The sequence below is a fragment of the Pongo pygmaeus genome, chromosome 20 (assembly GCF_028885625.2).
Source record: "Pongo pygmaeus isolate AG05252 chromosome 20, NHGRI_mPonPyg2-v2.0_pri, whole genome shotgun sequence".
NCBI lineage: Eukaryota > Metazoa > Chordata > Mammalia > Primates > Hominidae > Pongo > Pongo pygmaeus.
This window is the reverse complement of record NC_072393.2, coordinates 19677599-19699167: the sequence shown is the minus strand read 5'-3', so window position 1 is coordinate 19699167 and position 21569 is coordinate 19677599. Positions and strand designations below refer to the sequence as shown.

The following is a 21569-nucleotide window of genomic DNA, read 5'->3' as shown; positions in this document are numbered from 1 at the left end:
AGGAGAATGGCCTGAACCCGGGATGCGGAGCTTTCAGTGAGCTGAGATAGCGCCACTGCACTCCAGCCTGGGCGACAGAGCAAGACGACTCCGTCTCAAAAAAAAAAAAAAAAAAAAGCTGTTTGTTCAAAGGGTCAAAACTCCCCATTTACCTTTTTTTTTTTTTTTTTTGAGACAGAGTTTCGCTCTTATTGCCCAGGCTGGAGTGCAACGTCACGGTCTCGGCTTACCTTAACCCTCTGCTTCCCGGGTTCAAGCGATTCTTCTGCCTCAGCCTCCAAAGTAGCTGGGATTACAGGCACGTGTCACCACGCATGGCTAATTTTTGTATTTTTGGCAGAGACGGGGTTTTACCATGTTGGCCAGGTTGGTCTCAAACTCCTGACCTCAGGTGATCCACCTGCCTCGGCCTCCTACAGTGCTGGTATTACAGGCATGAGCCACTGCGCCCAGCCTAAAACTTGCCATGTTCATAGTGATTTCCACATTTTCTTAGAGATGGGGCCAATTTATACTCCACAGGTAATAGATATACTCACCTGGCTGGGCATGGTGGCTCATGGCTGTAATCCCAACACTTTGGGAGGCCGAGGCGGGTGGATCACCTGAGGTCAGGAGTTTGAGACTAGCCTGGCCAACATGGCAAAACCCCATCTCTACCAAAAATACAAAAATTAGCCCAGCACGGCAGCAGGCACCTGTAATCCCAACTACTCGGGAGGTTGAAGTGGAAGAATCACTTGAACTGAGGAGGTGGAGGTTACAGTGAGGTGAGATTGTACCACTGCACTCCAGCCTGGGCGACAGAGCGAGACTCCTTCTCAAAAAAAAAAAAAAAAAAAAAGTACTCACCTGTTCCACACATCCTTATCAGCCTCATGTCTTGTCACTTTTTATTTTTGTCAATCTGATAGGTGAAAAATGGTATCTCAATGTGGTTGTTGCTTGCGATTCTATTTGTGAGGTTGAACATCGCCAACCACTACACCAACTTTGACCTTAGGTGCAGGCGGTCGAGCAAATCGTAAATCATTCACAGTTCAAGCACATTATCATCTTTGATGTATGCAAGGATCTATTATTTATTTATCTTTTTAGACGGAGATCACTGTATCACCCAGGCTGGAGTACAATGGCGTGATCTTGGCTCACTGCAACCTCCACCTCCTGGGTTCAAGCGATTCTCCTGTTTCAGCCTCCTGAGTAGCTGGGATTACAGGTGTGCATCACCACACCCGGCTAATTTTTGTATGTTTAGTACAGACAGGGTTTCACCATGTTGGCCAGGCTGGTCTTGAACTCCTGGCCTCATGTGATCTGCTCACCTTAGCCTCCCAAATTGCTGGGATTACAGGCGTGGCCATCTGTTGTTACATTTGTTTATTATCTTATATTTTTATGTCCTTCTTTGTGAATCTAGATGTTCTTGCAAAATGTGTATTATTTTATTGAGTCTATGTTGTAGTTTTAGAGCTGCTATTTCCTTTTTTGTAAACTTTTTCTTTTGCCTGCTTGGCTACTGGATTTGTCTTTTTCATATTGATTTGTGTAAGCCTTTCCTTTTTCTTTTTTTTTTTTTGAGATGGAGTCTCTCTCTGTTGCCAGGCTAGAGTGCAGTGGCACGATCTCAGCTCACTGCAACTTCTGCCTCCTGGGTTCAAGTGATTCTCCTGCCTCAGCCTCCTGAGTAGCTGGGGCTACAGGCGCATGCCGCCATGCCCAGCTAATTTTTGTATTTTTAATAGAGACAGGGTTCCACCATGCTGGCCAAGATGGTCTTGATATCTTGACCCTGTGATCCACCTGGCTCGGCCTCCCAAGGTGCTGGGATGACAGGCGTGAGCCACTGCGCCCGCTCCCTTCTGCAAGAGGACTTTTGCTTTCACTCTTTCCTCTGAGTGGAATGCCTTTCCTTTCTTTCTCTCCTCATCTCGTTAATGCGACTTCTCCTTTAGATTCTATTCCCCTCCTCTGGGAAGCCTTCTGTGACCACCCACTAAAGACCAAACCTTCTCTGTTCACCACTATCTCCCCAGCACCCGGTACAGTACATGGATCACAATAGCTGCTCGGGTAAATACTTGCTGAATGAATGAATGAATGAATGAAGGTATCAGGTGGTGACAGGCAAGTTGAACTGTTAAAAAATTTATTAAAATGTCCAAGAAGTACATTAATGTCCACAGTGTCAGATACCACAGACCCACAGAACACCGCAGCTCACAGCAAAACCAGCAGTACCCAAAGCCGTTCACACGCACACACACTCATATGCGTGCCATGCACATGGCACACGCAGACACACAGGCACATCCAAAAGGGAAAGATCAAAAGACAAACCGCCCACTTTAGAAAAGACCAGAGCCCCCTCCCACCGTGGAGCCGAGGTGGGGGCAGGGCAAATGGCTGAGGGGCTCAAGGGCAGGGAGCATAAACCAAGACCCCCCAAAAAACACTGCATCCCCATCCCCCCACAAACAAAGGAAAATTTTTGTGTGACATGGATGACCAAGGATGTGTTATTATTATTATTTTAAACTAAGAATAGTTATCAAAGTAAGAAGACAAACTTGTATCCCTGGGTTTTCTGAATAATAAACATAATAAAATAGATGTCTACAGAGAGGAAGGTTGAAGACAAGGATAAGGGTTCAGTTTACACTTCTTAACCATTTCCTAAATGTGTATGAGGGTGCAATTATGTTTCAGTCTCCTCTCCAGAGTCCAGAGCAGGATTTGGGTCAGAACCAAGATAGGAGTTGGCTCTGACTTCTGGATTTGGAGTAAGGATTTGGTGATGGAGAGAAAGTGTAAGGAGAGCCAGAGTAAGGATTTGGTCCAGAAAACAGGACCAAATCCTTATTCCAAATCCTTACTCCTGTCGTGGTTGTGACTTCAAGCCAGTACCTTTCCTTTATATCTGAGCCTCAGTTTCACTGTGTGTAAAATAGGAAAGTAACAGTTTCTAAGTCAATGGGCTATTGAGAAGATTCAAGGAGATTGTATGTAAGTCCTTAGCATGGTGTCTACTTCTTAGTTGTCAATGGTCATTATTACTTCCCAGAAGGGATTCAGGCTCAGTTAACACATTTCTTTCTTTACTGAACCCCTAGGTGGACCATGCATTTGCTTATTTTTCTTTCCTGAAGAGGGCCATTCTCCATGGTGTTTTTTTAACCCTGATCCACAGATTTTACCCAGACTGCTGAAAGTGGGTAACAGATATGGAGGAAAAGCTGTGAATCTTTCCTGCCGGAGATGAGGGAACTGGATCCTGGCCTCTGATGTGGAGAGACCTTTTACAGGTTGCACATTTGGGGGAGGCAGGCAAGGTGAGTTCTTTCCCACTTAAAAAATTAAAATCTACAAGAGAAAAATGTGTGTGTGTGTGTGTGTGTGTGTTTCAGTTTTAACACTGAGCATCTCTCTACAATATGGCCGCAGGTAGGTGTCACTACTTCAAGTTTTAAGTGTTTCTAGACCACCAGGCAATGGCCAGGGACAAGGGTGGGGTGGGGCAGGGGTGGGACCCAGGGCAGGGGCACTACCAATGTCTGCTTAAGGACTGGGTACGGGCACTGGGCTAGAAAACTTGGCAGCACCTCCTTGGTCCAGGAAGGAGGTTCTTTGTCTCCCTGAGAGATGGAGGGGGAAGAAATCTGGGCTCTTCTAGCCCTAAATATCCTCTCGTCTATTTGTGTGAAAGAGATTCATCACACATGCAGAACCACCAAATCTCAGCGCTGGACTAGACCTGGAAGAGTTAGCAATACACTCTCCCTCCATCACCTACATATTGCTTTGATTATTCTCACTCCTAACTCTGAAGGCATGGAGGGAGGTTGTCCTAAAAACATCCCTAAAATGCAGTACATGGGATCTCCACACTATGTATGTTTATCCACCAAGACCAAAGACGGAACTTGGGCTGAAGTCCAGGGTAAAGGGAGAGCTGTTGTCAAGTTCAAAAACAGTGTGCTTCTGTGTAGCCTTCTATTCCCAAAGCTAATGACCCTACGTCCAGGCTTCTTCCTGGATTTAGGAATTCAGCCAACATTGACTAAGTCTGAATTTCTGGTGTGAAAAGCAATTCCTTCGTGTGAATGCAAACATACACTCATGCACCCTCATCAAGGCCTGCTTCAATCAGCCTGGCAAACAAGAGACCAGACCAATGAGCTTTGCTACTTGTGCTTCCCTCAGCTGGGAGATGCTCCCAGAGTTCAGCCAGACGAGAATGGACTTTTCAGACACCTGGTTCCACCTGCCAAGAGGATCTTGTGTATGTAAAAAAAGGGAAAAGAGGAGCTTTGTACAAAGGATTATGTGTGTGGGGGATGTGGTTTGGGGTTCAGGGACTTCTGGACTCTCTTGTTTCTCTCTGGGTTCTGTCTCCCCAGGCGAAGGCTCCAGAGGAGGCATGGGAAAGGTGTTGTGCTTTCTTTTTTCTGGTTCTTCAGCAGAAATTCCCTTCGTCCTTCTCCCAGTCCTCCGTTGGGTGTTTCTTGTGTTTTCTGCGCTCCTTGCGGGATTTGTGGTGGTGATGCTGGTGGTGGTGTTGGTGGTGGTGGTGGTGTCGCCGCATCCGATGTGAACGTCTGGCTGCAGGGAAGTGAGGGAGGACAGGGAAGGGACAAAAGGTGGTGAGAGGTAGGTGGCCTGATGCAGTGGGTGTCTTTGGGAGAGAAAATAGAGGAAAAAGGCCAGACACGAGGGCTCATCCCTGTTATCCCAGCACTTTGGGAGGCCAAAGTGGGAGGATCTCTTGAAGCCAAGGAGTTTGAGACCAGCCTGGGCAACATAGCGAGAACCTATCTCTACAAAAATAAAAAAATTAGCCAGGCGTGGTGGCACATGCTTATAGTCCCAGCTATTTGGGAGGCTGAGTTGGGAGGATCCCTTGAGCCTGGGAGGATGAGGCTATAGTGAGCTGTGATTGAGCCTCGCACTCTAGCCTGGGCAACAGAGTGAGGCTCTGTTTCAAAAAAAACAAAACCAGGCTGGGCGTGGTGGCTCACGCCTGTAATCCCAGCACTTTGGGAGGCTGAGGTGAGCAGATCACATGAAGTCAGGAGTTAGAGATCAGCCTGGCCAACATAGCGAAACCCTGTCTCTACTAAAAATACAAAAATTAGCCGGGCATGGCAGTGGACACCTGTGATCCCAGCTACTCAGGAGGCTGAGACACAAGGATTGCTTGAACCCGGGAGGTTGCAGTGAGCCGAGATTGTGCCACTGCCCTCCAGCCTGGGCAACAGAGCACAACTCCATCTCTCTCTCTCTCTCTCACACACACACACACACACACAAATGAAGGAAACATCAGACAGGCTGGTAAGTTCTCACTTATCTGCAAGGCTGTATTATCAGGCAGACATTAAGCCAGATCGATGTGTGGAGAAATAGGATGTCTTACTTGGAAACTAGAAATACCAAAAACCTATGTTGAGATCTCTGGGAGAAGCTACTTACGTTTGGTGCAGACAATTTGGGGCCTGTCCCACTTGCCATTGCTCCGGCATCGAATGGTGGCCACATGGTGCTGGGCAAATCCTTCATTGCACTGGTACCTTACAGTGGCATGGACATTGTACTTGGCCTTGCGGGCACCGATGAGTGAGGCATTCTCCACTGCCGGAGGGGGACCACAGAGCACTGGGACAGAGGAATCTCTAGTGAGAGAGGTGCTCATGTCTGGGGCTAAACTAGTTGTTGTTGTTGTTGTTGTTGTTGTTTGAGACAGAGTTTCGCTCTGTCACCCAGACTGGAGTGCAGTGGCGCGCTCTTGCCTCACTGCAACCTCCGCCTCTCTGGTTCAAGCGATTCTCCTGCCTCAGCCTCCCAAGTAGCTGGGATTACAGGTACCTGCCTGTAATCCACACCTGGCTAATTTTTGTATTTTTTTTGTTCTTTTTTTGAGACAGGGTCTCACTCTGTCTCCCAGACTGGAGTGCAGTGGCGTGATCGCGGCTCACTGCAACCCCTGCCTCCCAGACTCAAGTGATTCTCCTGCCTCAACCTCCCGAGGAGCTGGGATTACAGACATGCACCACCATGCCTGGCTAATTTTTGTATTTATAGTAGAGACTGGGTTTCGTCATATTGGCCAGGCTGGTCTTGAACTCCTGACCTCAGATGAGCTGCCCACCTTGTCCTCCCAAAGTGCTGGGATTAAAGGCATGAGCCACCGTGCCTGGCTCTTACTGTTGTTTTTAAAAGACTGTCTTCCTCTGTCGCCCAGGCTGGAGTGCAGTGGCACAATCACAACTCACTGCAGCCTCAACCTCCCAGGCTCAAGGGATCTTCCCACCTCAGCCTCTCAAGTAGCTGAGATTACAGGTGCGCACCACCAAGCCTAGCTAATTTTTTGATTTTTTGTAAAGACGGGGTCCCAGTATGTTGCCCGGGCTGGTTTTGAACTCATGGGCTCAAGTGATCCTCCCTCCTCAGCCTCCCAAAGTGCTGCGACGACAGGCATGAGCCACCATGCCTGGCGGCTGTAAACTAGTTTTGAGTTTTATTGGGAATGACACCCCCCTCAGCACGTCAACAGGTCCCTGCCTCTGCCCAGTTCTGATCTCACATGGCTGGAAGTGACTGTGTCTATCTCTTCTACCCAAATCAGCAGCTCCTTAGGGACAGCAACCTCCTGGACACACCTCACTTTCTAATTCTTACACCAAACATAGGGCACAATGGGAATGAAGGAGACAGAAGGCAATAATAATTATCTGAGCAAATAAAAGTCTGGGTGCGGCAGCTCAGGCCTGTAATGCCAGCACTTTGGGAGGCTGAGGTGGAAGGATTGCTTCAGTCTGGGAGTTTGAGGCCAGCCTGGGCAACACAGCAAGACCCTGTCTCTACAAAAAAATTTTAAAATAAGAGCCGGGTGCGGTGGCTCACGCCTGTAATCCCAGCACTTTGGGAGGCCGAGGCAGGCGGATCACAAGGTCAGGAGATCGAGACCATCCTGGCTAACACGGTGAAACATCATCTCTACTAAAAATACAAAAAATTAGCTGGGTGTGGTGGCATGCGCCTGTAGTCCCAGCTTCTGAGGAGACCGAGGCAGGAGAATGGCGTGAACCCGGGAGGCAGAGCTTGCAGTGAGCCGAGATCACGCCACCGCACTCCAGCCTGGGCAACAGAGCAAGATGCCGTCTCAAAATAAATAAATAAATAAATAAATAAATAAGCCAGGCATGGTGGTGTGCACCCGTAGTCCCAGCTACTGGTAAGACTGAGGTAGGAGGATCACTTGAGCCCTGGAGTTCAAGTGATTTGCAGTGAGCCATGATAATGCCACTGTACTCCAGCCTGGGCAACATCGCAAGACCCTGTTTCAAAAATAAATAAATAAATACATGAATAAATGGGGGGGGAGGATGTGAAAATTGACAAAGAAATGGAAACAAAAATAAACCAAAGTATAAGAGAAAGGTGGATGTACAAATGTATATAAATGATTTCTTTCATATATAACGATCTCTTAAAAATCAGTAAGATCAACAAGTCAATAGAAAACTGGGCAAAAGAGATGAATTGACAGTTCACAGGCAAAGAAATACACGCCAACAGCCTGTCAACATATAAACAGTTGGTTAGGCCAGGCATGGTGGCTCACACCTGTAACCCCAGAACTTTGGGAAGCTGAGGAGGGCAGACTACTTAAGGTCAGAAGTTTGAGACCAGCCTGGTCAACATGGTGAAACCCCGTCTCCACTAAAAATATTAAAAAAAAAAAAAAAAATTAGCCAGGTGTGGTGTGTGCCTGTAATCCCAGCTACTTGGGAGGCTGAGGCAGGAGAATCCCTTGAACCTTGGAGGCGGAGGTTGCAGTGAGCCGAGACCGCAATACTGCACTTCAGCTTGGATGACAGAATGAGACTCCATCTCAAACAAACAAACAAAAAACAATTGGTTATTCTCATCCTTAAAGGCATGCAAACTAACATAACAATGAGATACTATTTTTCCCCACTTAGATGAACAAAGAACAAAAGTTCAACAATGTGCAGAGTTGGCAAGGGTGGGAGGAAACAAGCACTCTCATACGCTGATGGAAAGTGAGAACTGGCTGGGCTGACATTTACCAACTTAAAAAGATGAAGGCCGGGTGCAGTGGCTCATGCTTGTAATCCCTGCCCTTTGGGAAGCCGAGGTGTGTGGATCACCTGAGGTCAGGAGTTCAAGACCAGCCTGGCCAACATGGTGAAACCCCGTCTCTACTAATAATATAAAAACCAGCTGGGCGTTGTGGCATATGCATGTAATCCCAGCTACTTGGGAGGCTGAGGCAGGAGAATCACTTGAACATGGGAGGCAGAGGTTGAAGTGAGCTGAGATCGTGCCATTGCACTCTAGCCTGGGCAACAAGAGCGAAACTGTCTCCAAAAACATAAATAAATAAGTAAAAATAAGAATAAATTAAAAAAATAAAATTTAATCCCACCCACCTCGACCTCCCAAAGTGTTGGGATTACAGGCGTGAGCCACCCCAAGCGGCCTATTTCCAGAACTTTTTCATCACGACACACCAAAATTCTATACCCATTGAGCACTAGTGACTCCCCCTTCTCCCAACCCCTAGCCCCCGGCAAACACTAATCTACTTCCTGTCTCTAAATTTGCCTACTCTGAATCCTTCATGAAAAAAAAAAAATGAATCACGGCTGGGCACAATGGCTTATGCATATAATCCCAGCACTTCGAGAGGCTGAAGTGGGCAGATTGCTTGAGCCCAGGAGTTCGGGACCAGCCTGGGCAACATGGCAAGACCCCATCTCTACAAAAAATACAAAAATTAGCTGGGCATGTTGGTGCATGCCTATAGTCCCAGCTACTTGGGAGGCTGAGGCAGGAGGATCGCTTGAGCCCAGGAGGTGGAGGCTGTGATGAGCCATCATTATGCCACTGCACTCCAGCCTGGGCAACAGAGAACCAGTGAGCAAAAGTGACAGAGAGGAAAAGAAGCAGGGGGCACAGCATACCTGTGCCCTTCTTGCAGACGTAGGGTAGGTTGTAGTTGCAGGGGACATCGTTCCAGCGCCCGCTTTCATGCGCCACCATCACCACACAGTCCTCGCCACCCGCGAAGAAATTGTCCGGCTGGTTCTCTCGCCAGTTCTCAAATTGCTGCAGGAATAGGGAGCAGGGAGTTGTTCAGGGGACCTCTGTTCCAGCCCAGGTTCTGGCAATTCCTGCTGTGGGACTCCCCTGGCCAGACCCCTCAAACTCACAGGGATTCAGTGTTCCCATGTCTACAATGGCCACTGTCCTGCCGATCCTGAGGGGGGCCACCACTGTAATCCAAGCCACCATTCCTCTGTTGGAGGCTGCAACATCCCCCTCCCTGGTCCTCCTGCCTCCCTGGGTGCCCGGCCGCATCAAGTTCATTTTCAACATGAATCAGTGTTAGATAAATGGTGGGACAAGGCCAGGCCTGGTGGCTTATGCCTGTATTCCCAGCACTTTGGGAGGCCGAGGTGGGTGGATCACCTGAGGTCAGGAGTTCGAGACCAGCCTGGTCAATATGGTGAAACCTCGTCACCACTAAAAACACAAAAAAATTAGCCAGGCGTGGTAGTGGGCGCCTGTAATCCCAGCAGGAGAATTGCTTGAACCCGGGAGGCAGAGGTTGCAGTGAGCCGAGAATGCGCTATTGTACTCCAGCCTGGGCGACAAGACCGAGACTCTGCCTCAAAAAAAAAAAAAAAAGAAAAGAAAAAGAAAGAAAAGATACATGGTGGGACAAATGGTGATCTCAGCCCGAAGTCCAGGAGGACTTCCCTGAGGAGGCAATGTGAGAGTTAAAGAATCAAAGATAGTAAGGATTCAAGGCCGGGCTCAGTGGCTCACGTCTGTAATCCCAGCACTTTGAGAGGCCAAGGGGGGCAGATCACTTGAGGTCAGGAGTTTGGGACCACCTTGGACAACAAGGTGAAACCCTGTCTCTCATAAAAATACAAAAATTAGCCGGGCATGATGGTGCGCGCCTGTAGTCCCAAGATACTCGGGATGCTGAAGCAGGAGAATTGCTTGAGCCTGAGAGGCAGAGGTTGCAGTGAGCTGGGTTGCATCACTGAACTCCAGCCCGGGTGATGGAGTGAGATTCTATCTCAAAAAAAAAAAAAAAAGATAGCAAGGGTTCAGACAGGGAACAGCATTCCTAGCAAAGGGAACCACCAGTGTGAAGGCTCAGAGGCAGGACTGAACTTGTTCTGCTTGAGGAACAGACAAAGCCCAGTGGGGCTGGAGCTGCGTGATGGGGCTGGGGTGTGCTCAGAGAGTAGAGAGGGACCAGATCTTGCATTAGAGGAAAGGAAGTGAATTTTTAAAAATTGTGGCAAAATATATATAGCACAAAATTCCTAATTTTAACCATTTTTGTTTTGTTTTGTTTTGTTTTGTTTTGTTTTGTTTGAGACAGAGCCCAGGCTGGAGTGTAGTGGCGTGATCTCGCTCACTGCTACCTCTGCCTCCCAGGTCCCGGTTCAAGCAATTCTCCTGCCCCAGCCTCCTGAGTAGCTGGGATTATAGGCATGCGCCACCATGCCCAGCTAATTTTTGTATTTTTAGTAGAGGTGGGGTTTCACCATGTTAGCCAGGCTGGTCTTGAACTCCCGACCTTGCAATCCACCCACCTTGGCCTCCCAAAGTGCTGGGATTACAGGCGTGAGCCACCGCACCCAGCCAGTTTTAACCATTTTTACGTGTGCAGTTTATTTTTATTTTTATTTTGTTGAGACAGAGTCTCTGTTATCCAGGCTGGATTGCAGTGGTGCTACCTTGGCTCACTGCAACCTCCGCTTCCCGGGTTCAAGAGGCGGTGTGCAGTTTAATGCACTAATTACATTCAAATGTTGCATAACCATCACTGTTATTTCCAGAACTTTTTCTTTTTTTTTTTTTTTTTTTTGAGATGGAGTCTCTCTCTGTCGCCCAGGCTGGAGTGCAGTGGCATGATCTTGGCTCACTGCAACCTCCGCCTCCCAGGTTCAAGCGATTCTCCTGCCCCAACCTCCCGAGTAGCGGGATTACACGTGCACGCCACCACGCCTGGCTAATTTTTGTATTTTTAGTAGACACAGGATTTCACCATATTGGTCAGGCTGGTCTTGAACGCCTGACCTCGTGATCCATCCACCTTGGCCTCCCAAAGTGTTGGGATTACAGGCCTGAGCCACCCCGCGCGGCCTATTTCCAGAACTTTTTCATCACGACACACCAAAATTCTGTACTCATTGAGCACTAGTGACTCCCCCTTCTCCCGACCCCAGCCCCTGGCAAACACTAATCTACTTCCTGTCTCTAAATTTGCCTACTCTGAATGCTTCATGAAAAAAAAAAATCATACAACAGCTGGCCTTCTATGCCTGGCTCATTCCACATTTTGTTTATTATTTTATTTCATTTTATTTTTGAGCCGGAGTCTCGCTCTGTCTCAATTTTTGAATTTTTTGTAGAGATGGGGTTTTGCCACGTTGCCCAGGCTGGTCTCAAACTCCACGACTCAAGCGATCCACCCACCTTGGCCTCCGAAAGTGCTGGGATTACAGGCATGAACCACTGCACCTGGCCAACTTCTCCTTTATGGCTGAACAATATTCCATTGCATGGATGGACCACATTTTGTCTCTTCCTTCATCTGTTGATGGGTATTTTGGTTGTTCCCACCTTGGTTATTGTGAATAGTGGGGCTGTGAACATTCATGTACAAGTTTTTGTTTCTTTGTTTGTTTTTTGAGACAGTCTCACTCTGTCGCCCAGGCTGGAGTGCAGTGACACGATCTCGGCTCACTGCAACCTCCGCCTCCCAGGTTCAAGCGATTCTCCTGCCTCAGCCTCACAAGTAGCTGGGACTACAGGCATGTGCCATCACACCCAGCTATTTTTTTTATTTTTAGTAGAGACAGGGTTTCACCATGTTGGCCAGGCTGGTCTCGAACTCCCGACCTCAGGTGATCCACTCGCCTTGGCCTCCCAAAGTGCTGGGATTACAGGCGTGAGTCACCCACCACGCCTAGCCTGTTTTGTTTTGTTTGAGACAGGGTCTTGCTCTGTCACCCAGACTGGAGTGCAGTGGTGCAATCATAGCTCACTGGAGCCTCAACCTCCTGGGCTCCAGCGATCCTCCTACTTTGGCCTGCTCAAAGTGCTGGGATTACAGGTGTGAGCCACCACACCCAGCCTCTTTTTCTTTCTTAGTATAATTTTTTGTTTGTTTGTGTTGTTTTGGAGATGGAGTCCTGCTCTGTTGCCCAGGCTGGAGTGCAATGGTGTGATCTTGGCTCACCGCAACCTCTGCCTCCCGGGTTTAAGTGATTCTCCTGCCTCAGCCTCCCAAGTAGCTGGGATTGCAGGTACACACCACCATGCCCAGCTAATTTTTGTATTTTTAGTAGAGATGGGGTTTCACCACGTTGGCCAGGCTGTTCTGGAACTACTGATCTCAAGTGATCTGCCTGCCTCGGCCTTCCAAAGTGCTGGGATCACAGGCGTGAGCCACTGTGCCCGGCCTCTTTGTATAAATTTAAAGGGTATAAGTGCAATTTTATTATATGCATATAATAAAATATATATCATCTAGTGGCAAAGTCTTGGCTTTTAGTGTATCCATGACCCGAATAATGTATATTTTTGTACCACTTTGAATCTCTGTTTTCAATTCTTCTGGGTATGTATCTAGTAGTAGAATCGCTGGGTCATGTGGTAATTTTATGTTTAACTTTTTATTTTTATTTTTATATTTTTAGAGACAGGGGTCTCACTGTGTTGCCCAGGCTGGATTCCAATTCCTAGGCTTAAGTGATCCTCCTGCCTCAGCTTCCCGACAGCTGAGACTACAGGCTCGTACCACTGTGACCAGCTTCTATGTTTAACTGTGTGAGGAACCGCCAGATTTTTACACAGCGGGAGAAGGGGAATTTTTATCTTGAGAACAATAGAGAGTCTGGGAGGGCTTGAAGCAGGGAGGATGCTGAGCTAATATGTTTTTAGAGACAGGGTCTCGCTCTGTCACCCAGGCTGGAGTGCAGTGATGTGATCACAGGTCACTGTAGCCTTGAACTCCTGGGCTCAAGTGATCCTCCTCACTCAGTCTCCCAAAGTGCTGGGATTACAAGCATGGGCCACCAGCCTGGCCTAGAAATTATATATATATACTCTTTTTTTTTTTTGAGACAGGATCTCGTTCTATCATCACCCAGGCTGAAGTGCAGTGGAGTGATCTCGGCTCACTGCAACCTCCGCCTCACAGGTTCAAGCGATTCTCACACCTCAGCCTCCTGAGTAGCTGGGATTAGAGGCGTGGGCCACCACACCCAGCTAATTTTTATATTTTTAGTAGAGACGGGGTTTCACCATGTTGGCCAGGCTAGTCTCAAGTGATTTGCCCACCTTGGCCTCCCAAAGTGCTGGGATTACAGGCATGAGCCATCACGCCCAGCCTAGAAATGAGAATATTTGAGAGACCATGGCAGGGGGACCAGGCAGAGTGAGTAGGGGAGGCGTCAGACCCTAGTCTCAGGTTTGTAACCTCTGCAGCTGGGTGGGTGCGGTCTGTTTACCTGGGCTGGGGAAGTCAGGGGAGAAGGTTTAGCCTTCACTTGAAGCTCGTTTGCCATCTCCAGCATCTTGGAGGCACTAGAGACCTTTGACATCCAATTGCGATAACTTTGCACAAAAGGGTAAACTGAGGCCAGATGGCAGGGCTGATGCGGCTCAGCAGCCTAGGCCCACAGCCCCTGCCACTCACCAGCCCGGTGTTGTCCGTCCACTGGAAATCTCTCTCCACGATCCTGTCATTCAGGCCGATCCACGTGTTTTCGTGCCCAAAGCCTGCAGGGTCAGGGGTTGTGGGTCTGGGTGTTCACCCATGCCTCTCCCGGCCCAGGGCGGAGGCTGCAGGTGAGGTGGGGTAGGGTATGGGAGGAAAGAATTCCTCACCTTCCCCAGCCTGGAGGTGGGCTGGGTGGGGGGAAAGATCTAGAAGGTGGAAGTGAAGGGGGAAGAAGTGGGTACAGGGATGGAGGAGGATCCAGAGCCCCTCCCTCAGCCTCTCTGTGGGCTGGGGGCTGGGTGAGGTATGCACGGGAGGGGAAGACCCAGCCCCTTCCCCAGCCTGGAGGTGGGCTGGAGGTTGAGGTGGAGAGGAAAGGAGATAGAAGTGAAGTTTACAGAGGTGAGGGAGTACACAGATGCCCTCCCCCAACCTCTGTAAGAGCTGGAGAAGGGAAGGGGGAAGGAAGGGAGAAGGAGAGAGAGGAGAGGGAGGAAAAAGGAGGAGGAGTGAAAGGGAGGAGGGACAGGAGTGGGAAGAAGGATGGGGAGGAGAGAGGAGGAATGGGAGGGAGGATGAGGAGCAGGAGGGAGGAGGGGGAGGAATGGGAGGAGGAGGGGGAGGAGAAAGATCAGTGGAAGAAGGAGGGGGAGGAGTGGGAGGGAGGATGGGGAAGAGAAAGGAGGAGGAAGATGAGTAGAAGGAGGAGGCAGAGGAATGGGAGGGAGGAGGGAGAGAAGAGGGAGGAGGAAGGCAAGGAGAAAGGAGGAGAAAGATGAGTGGAAGGAGGAGGCAGAGGAATGGGAGGGAGGGAGGAAGAAGGCAAGGAGAAAGGAGGAGAAAGATGAATGGAAGGAGGAGGGGAGGAGTTGGAGGGAGGAGGGAGAGGAGTGGGAGGAGAATGGGGAGGAGAAAAGAGGAGGAGTGGAAGGGAGGAGGAAGAGCAAGAGGGAGGGGGGAGGAAGGAGAAGGAGGAGTAGTAGAAGGGAGGAGGCCTGGGGAGGAGCAGGAGGGAGGAGGGGATGAATGGGAGGAGGGGGAGGCAGGATGAGGAGGAGGAAGAAGATGAGTGGAAGGAGGAGGGGGAGGGAAGGGGAAGGAGAGGAGAGAGGAGAGAGGAGGAGGAGGAATGGGAGGAGGAGAGGGAGGAGGGGAGAGAGGATGGAGAGGAGAAAGGAGGTGGAAGATGAGTGGAAGGAGGAGGGGGAGGAGAAGAGGGAGAAGGGGAGGAGTAGGAGGGAGGAGGAGAAAGAATGGAAGGAGGAGGGAGAGGAGGGGGAGGGAGGAAGAGGAGTGGAAGGAGGAGGGGGAGGAGTGGGAGGGAAGATGGGGAGGTAGGAGGGAAAGGAAGGAGGAGGAGGGTAGGGGGGCAGGCATGAACCCCTCTCCCAGCCTCAGTGTAGGCTGGAGGTGCATCCTCACCCCACCCTCCACAAGCAGGGACTCTGGCTACCCTCTTTTAGGGGGGTGAGGCATGGGAAGAACCGGAATTAGGCCCAGGCTATGCCAGGGTTTGCGGGCAGGAGAAGCAGGAGTAAACCCGGGCACTGTCACATCTTTGCAGAAATGAGAAGTAGGGGACAGGAGACACCAGTGGGCACTGGACGGGCAGACAGGTGAGAAGGCGCGAGCCAGTCACTCAGGAGGGAGAGGCCCGGTGGGATACATCAAGGAAAAAGAAGCAAATCAGGGAAGGAAGAAAGGAAGGAGTCACAAGGGATGGGATGGCGGCAAACGGAATAAACAGAATAAATGGATGGATGAGCAAAACGCAGAAGGATAATGAATAAATCAATAAGTCCCGGATTACATGAATGCAACACTTGTCTCTCTCCTAGGTCTTTGCAAGGCTCATTCCTTATTTCATCCAACACATTACAGGTGCTTCCCCCATCACCCTCAGTCTCCTGGCCCTGTTTTGTCATCAGCACACATAGGATCCATTGAATTACGGTATAGACTTATTTACTTAGATATTTACTTGTTTGTCTATATCCTCCCCAAGAAATGGTCACTCCCTGGGGACAGAGCAAAGTCAGCCTTGATTGCTGCTGTGCTGTGTCAATATTCCTGGAATGGTGCCTGGCACATAGCAGGTGCTCAGTAAATATTTGGTGAATGGATGAATGAATGAGTGAATGGATGAATGAATGAGTGAATGGATGAATGAATGAGTGAATGAATGAATGAACGAATGAATGAATGAAGTGAATGTATGAATTAACAAGTGAATTGACAGATTTCATGCATTAAGAAGCAGTCAGGGCTTGCGTTAATGAACACAGCTTTGGAAAGGTGACGTCTTGAAAACCAGGGGAGGGATGCGATGCCCTGGCAAAAGGGCTACAAGTGCCACGCCTGCCCACCCTCCAGGCAGGTGGCCCCCTCCCCAGAGCCCCTACTATTAATGAAGCCGTGTTCCTCCGGTGAGTGGACGCTGGTCAGGTGGCCGGAGCGGCGGCGGCAGTCCCTCTCGGCATCTTCCCACGCCCTCCGGTGGGCAAAATAGCGGTAACAGTGGCCCTGGAACTTGTGCCAGCCGCGGTCACAGCCCTCGGTGTCTGGGAGATGGGATAGGAGCGTGAGGGGGGGCTGGCCTTGGCCCAAGGCCTACCAGCCATGAGCACAGCCAGCCCACCAGAGAGAGGGCCCAATCCAAGGTCATTGCGGGGCGAGATCACCCCTCTCCCCATGCCTGGCCCCTCCTCCTGAGGCTCTGCTCTCCCGACCCTTTCACCGCCCATATTGACTTCTTTTTGTTGTTGTTGTTGGACAGGGTCTCACTCTGTCGCCCAGGCTGGAGTGCAATGGTGCAATCTCGGCTCACTGCTACCTCCGCCTCCCACACTCAAGCAATCCTCCCACCTCAGCCTCCTGAGTAGCTGGGATTACAGGCGTGCGCCACCACGCCCAGCTAATTTTGTATTTTTAGTAGAGGTAGGGTTTCACCATGTTGGTCAGGTTGGTCTCAAACTCCTGGCCTCAAGGGATCTGCCCGCCTCAGCCTCCCAAAATGCTGGAATTACAGACGTGAGCCACCACGCTGGCCAAATCTTAATGTCTTTTCTTTGTTTCTGGAAGAGATTTAACTGGGAGATCATTCCCTGACACCCCCTCTCATTCCAATGCTGAAGGCTCCTTCTCTGATGTCGGGGCCACACCCTTTGTATGGACATGGGAGCTCAGACATTTCTCCACAGAAGACATACAAATGGCCAACAAGCACATGAAAAAATGCTCATTGTCAATGTCAAAACCACCATGAGATATCACTTCACACCCACTAGGATGGAGAGATTCATATATATATATATATATATATATATATTTTTTTTTTTTTTTTTTGAGATGGAGTCTGGCTCTGTCGCCAGGCTGGAGTGCAATGGCACAATCTTGGCTCACTGTAGCCACCACCTGCCAGGTTCAAGCAATTCTCCTGCCTCAGCCTCCCAAGTACCTGGGATTATAGGCACGTGTCGCCACGCCTGGCTAATTTTTGTATTTTTAGTAGAGACGGGGTTTCTCCATGTTGGCCAGGATGGTCTTGATCTCCTGACCTCATGATCAGCCCGCCTCAGCCTCCCAAAGTGCTGGGATTACATATAATTTTTTTTAAAAGGAAAAGTAGGCTGAGGATGGTGGCTCATGCCTGTAATCCCAGTATTTTGGGAGGTCGAGGTTGGTGGATCACTTGAGGCCAGGAGTTCAAGACCAGCCTGGCCCCATCTCTATTAAAAATTCAAAAAAAAATTGAGTCACGTGTGGTGGTAGGTGCCTATAGTCCCAGATACTGGGGAGGTTGAGGCACAAGAATCACTTGAACCGGAAGGTGGAGGTTGTAGTGAGCCGAGATCACACCACTGCACTCCAGCCTAGGTGACAGAGTGAGACCCTGTCTCAAAAAATAAAAATAAAAAGAAATTAAAAAAATAAAAATAAGCCAGACATGGTGGCACGAACCTGTAGTTCCAGCTACTGGGTAGGCTGAAGCAAGAGAATTGCTTGAGCCTGGGAGTTCAAGGTGACAGTGAACTATGATTGTACCACTGTACTTTCCAGCCTGGGCACAGAGTGAGAACCTGTTTCAAAAAAAAAAAAAAAAAAAGCCAAGCACAGTGGCTCATGTCTGTAATCCCAGCACTTTGGGAGGCTGAGGCAGGAGGATCACGAACCCAGGAGTTTGAGAGCAGCCTGGGCAAAATGGCAAAACCTCGTCTCTACAAAAAAAAAAAAAATTAAACCTAGAGTTACCATATGACCCAGCAATTCCACTCCTGAGAGTATACACCAAAAAGAGTAGAGGGAAAAAAAAGAATGGCAAATAGTTATTCAAACAAAAGCAGGTACAAAAATATGTTCACAGCAGCACTATTGACCTTAGCCTCTGGAGGAAACAACCCAAATATCCATCAAAACATGAATGGATAAACAAAATGTGATATAGCCATACAATGGAATACTACTCAGTCATGAAAAGGAATAAAACACTGATTCATATTACAATACAGATGAATCTTGAAAACATGCCAAGTGAAAGAAGCCAGACACAAAAGACACAGATTTTGAGATTCCATTCATATGAAATGTCTAGAACAGGCAAATCCACAGAGACAGAAAGCAGATTAGTGGTTGCCAGGGACTGGGGAATGGGAATAGGGAGTGACCACCCAGTGGGCACAGAGTTTCCTTCTGGGGTGTTGAAAAAGTTCTGGAACTAGACAGAGGTGATGGCTGTACAACATTCTGATTGTACAGAATGCCACTGAAATGTACACTTTAAAATGGTTAATTTGGCTGGGCTCAGTGGCTGTAATCCCAGTAGTTTGGGAGGCTGATGTGGACAGATTGCTTGAGCTCAGGAGTTCAAGACCAGTCTGGGCAACATGGTGAAACCTTTTCTCTACAAAAAATACAAAAATTAGCCAGGCATGGTGGCATGTGCCTGTAGTCCCAGCCTACTGGGGAGGCTGGGGAGGGAGGATCACTTGAGCCTGGGAGGTCAAAGCTGCAATGAGCCAAGATCGCACCACTGCACTCCAGCCTGGGTGCCAGGGTGAGACCCTGTCTCAAAAAATAAAATAAATTTAGCTAGGCGTGGTGGCACGTGCCTGTAATCCCAGCTACTCTGGAGGCTGAGGTAGGAGAATCACTTGCACCAGGCAGTTGGAGGTTGCAGTGAGCCGAGATCGCGCCACTGCACTCCAGCCTGGCGACAGAACGAGACTCTGTCTCAAAAAAAAATAAAATAAAATAAAATAGGGCAGGCGCAGTGGCACATGCCTGTAATTCCAGCACTTTGGGATGCCAAGGTGGGTGGATCACCTGAGGTCAGGAGTTCAAGACCAGTCTGGCCAACATGGCAAAATCCCATCTCTACTAAAAAATACAAAAATTAGCCAGGCGTGGTGGCGGGCGCCTGTAATCCCAGCTACTTGGGAGGCTGAGGCAGGGAAAATTGCTTGAAACTGGGAGGTGGGTGTTGCAGTGAGCTGAGATGGCGCCACTGCACTCCAGCCTGGGTGACAGAGCAAGATTCCATCTCAAAAAAATAATAAAATAAAATAAAATGGTTAATTCTATGTTATGCGCAGTTTGTCTGAAAGAATAATTTATCTTGTGTCAGGCTCACAGGCATGGAACTGGAGGCAGGGACCTGGAGTATGTGGGGAAGCCTGTGGCTGGGTACCCAACCCTACTCTTGGTACTGTTTCTGGGGTTGCAATAGAAACTCACCTTTCTCGCAAAGGCTGCCCCCATAGCTGGGGAGGCAAAGGCAGACAAAGCCATTGACCTCATCAATACACGTGCCTCCATTCTCACAGGGGCTGCAGAGGCAGTCATCAATGTCTGGCAGAGAGGGGAAGAGACTGAGTTAGAGGTCAGCTTCCCCTTGGCTCTGAGCCCCCACAGGAAACTAAGCAGAAGATGGGGTCATGGTCCTACCATCCATCCTGGACCTAAGTGCAGCAGTCACAGTCTGCACAGATGCCCAATGACTCTGCAGGCAAGGGGGTGGAACCTCATACAATTAACATAAATTAGCATTAATGAGAGCAGATGCCACTGGGGCAGCTGAGAGCCAGGATGTGCAGACTGTTCTACCTGACTCTAGAGAAGTGAAGGTTATACTCTCAAAAACAGGCTCATAGAATGCTGAAGCTGAAGTCTCTTTTAGGCATTTGCAAAGACTTGCACAGAGTCACAAAGCTGTTTGTGGGTAAAGCTAGATATTCATTGAGCTCCTCTTCTACTGGTCCATGTGTAGACAGTGCTTGAGGCATGTATGGCACTGGGCAAGTCACTTCCCCTCCTTGAAACTCAGCTTATTTTTTTGAAAATGGTAATAATAATGGGCTCCTACTCAAGGATGATTGTGAGTAGGGAAGCAATAGAAGAGCTCAATAAATTATATCATTTATATTTATTGTTATAATTCTGTAATCAGTCATGTGGTTGTGAAGGTTGTGAAGTCAAGATGACACATAGAGCTCAAAAAATTATGTCATTTATATTTGTTGTTGTAATTTCATAATTGGTAGTATTTCTTGTGTTGGGCTTTGAAGCTAGCACCCAACAGTTCTGGTGGCAGTGCTTATACCTCCCACCCACCCAGGAAATGGTAGGATCCCCAAAGGGCCTTTGCAGGGAGGAGTCTCAGACATATAATTCCTTTGTCTTTTCCTTCCCACCTCTCACTGGTAGTAATGGGAGACAGCACACCAGAGATGAAAGCTCAGCTGTTTGATTCTGGTTCCACTAACTGGGCTGATTTAGCTGAATGCAAGGAGTGGGGTTTGGGAATGGAGCATCTGAAACCAGCTTTTTGTGATCTCTGAATTCTGAGGACATGGCTGCTGGGGTACAACCCAAGGCTCTGGAGTCAAACAAATTCAGATTCAGATCCTGAGTCTGGGGTACTCACCAATCTCACAGTTCTCCCCAGCGAAGCCCTGATCACAGCTACAGCCATACATGGTGCCATTGGCATTACATGTCCCTCCATGAAGACAAGGGTTGTTCTCACAGGGATCTGAGTGCACTGCAGGAGGGATGGGTAGTGTGGGGAAGAGTCAGGCCACAGATCTTTTGCCTTCCTGGAATCAAGACCCCAGGCCCCCAAACCGCTCTAATCAAACCCTCTCTATGGAGCCCTCTTTATAACTTCCCCAACCAGCGGTCACCAACTCCCTCTCATATGACCCCTGTTACGAGGAGTTTACTGCTTCCAGAAACCACCCCAAAGCATCTGGGGACTTCCCTGCCTGTAGCAAAGTCCTTCCTCAGACTGAACTGGAATGGGGCTCCCAGAGACCAGGGCTGCCTGAAGGACCTCGTAGAATGTCTTCTCCCAGAACATGGGCTTCAATGTCCTCCCTGACTTAAGTGTCCTCCCCCTCCTTTGGGCATACCCTGCTCATCACTGTGCTTCTCACAAATGGGGGCACAGGAGTGGACATAGGTTCTAGCCTGGGCAACAGACTGAAAAAAAAAAATCCTCATCCTGCTCCAGCCAACCCAGATCCTGTCAGGGCAGCATCTGACCATTCCACTGCCCAGTGGAATTAAATTTTTCTAAAAATTAAATTAAAAAAAAAAAAAGAGGCCAGGTGCCATGGCTCATGCCTGTAATCCTAGCATTTTGGGAGGCCAAGACAGGTGGATCACCTGAGGTCAGGAGTTCGAGACCAGCCTGGCCAACATGGTGAAACCTCATCTCTACTAAAAATACAAAAAATTAGCTGGGCTTGGTGGCATGAGCCTGTAATCCCAGCTACTTGGGAGACTGAGG

The 21569-nt window shown here is 49.0% G+C and overlaps 1 protein-coding gene across 1 annotated transcript in view; it reads right to left on the bottom strand.

Moving 5' to 3' along the window:
- Positions 1-2132: 2132 nt before the first annotated feature.
- NCAN (neurocan) overlaps positions 2133-21569 on the bottom strand; it is a 40421-nt gene continuing 20984 nt past the window's right edge. The window contains exons 9-15 of the mRNA XM_054465058.1: positions 20703-20819; positions 19514-19627; positions 16183-16341; positions 13757-13839; positions 8991-9135; positions 5473-5655; positions 2133-4602 (exon numbers count right to left, since the gene is read on the bottom strand). Of these exons, the coding sequence (XP_054321033.1) occupies positions 4457-4602; positions 5473-5655; positions 8991-9135; positions 13757-13839; positions 16183-16341; positions 19514-19627; positions 20703-20819 (947 nt within the window). The 3' untranslated portion in view covers positions 2133-4456. The remainder of the gene's footprint in view (positions 4603-5472; positions 5656-8990; positions 9136-13756; positions 13840-16182; positions 16342-19513; positions 19628-20702; positions 20820-21569) is intronic.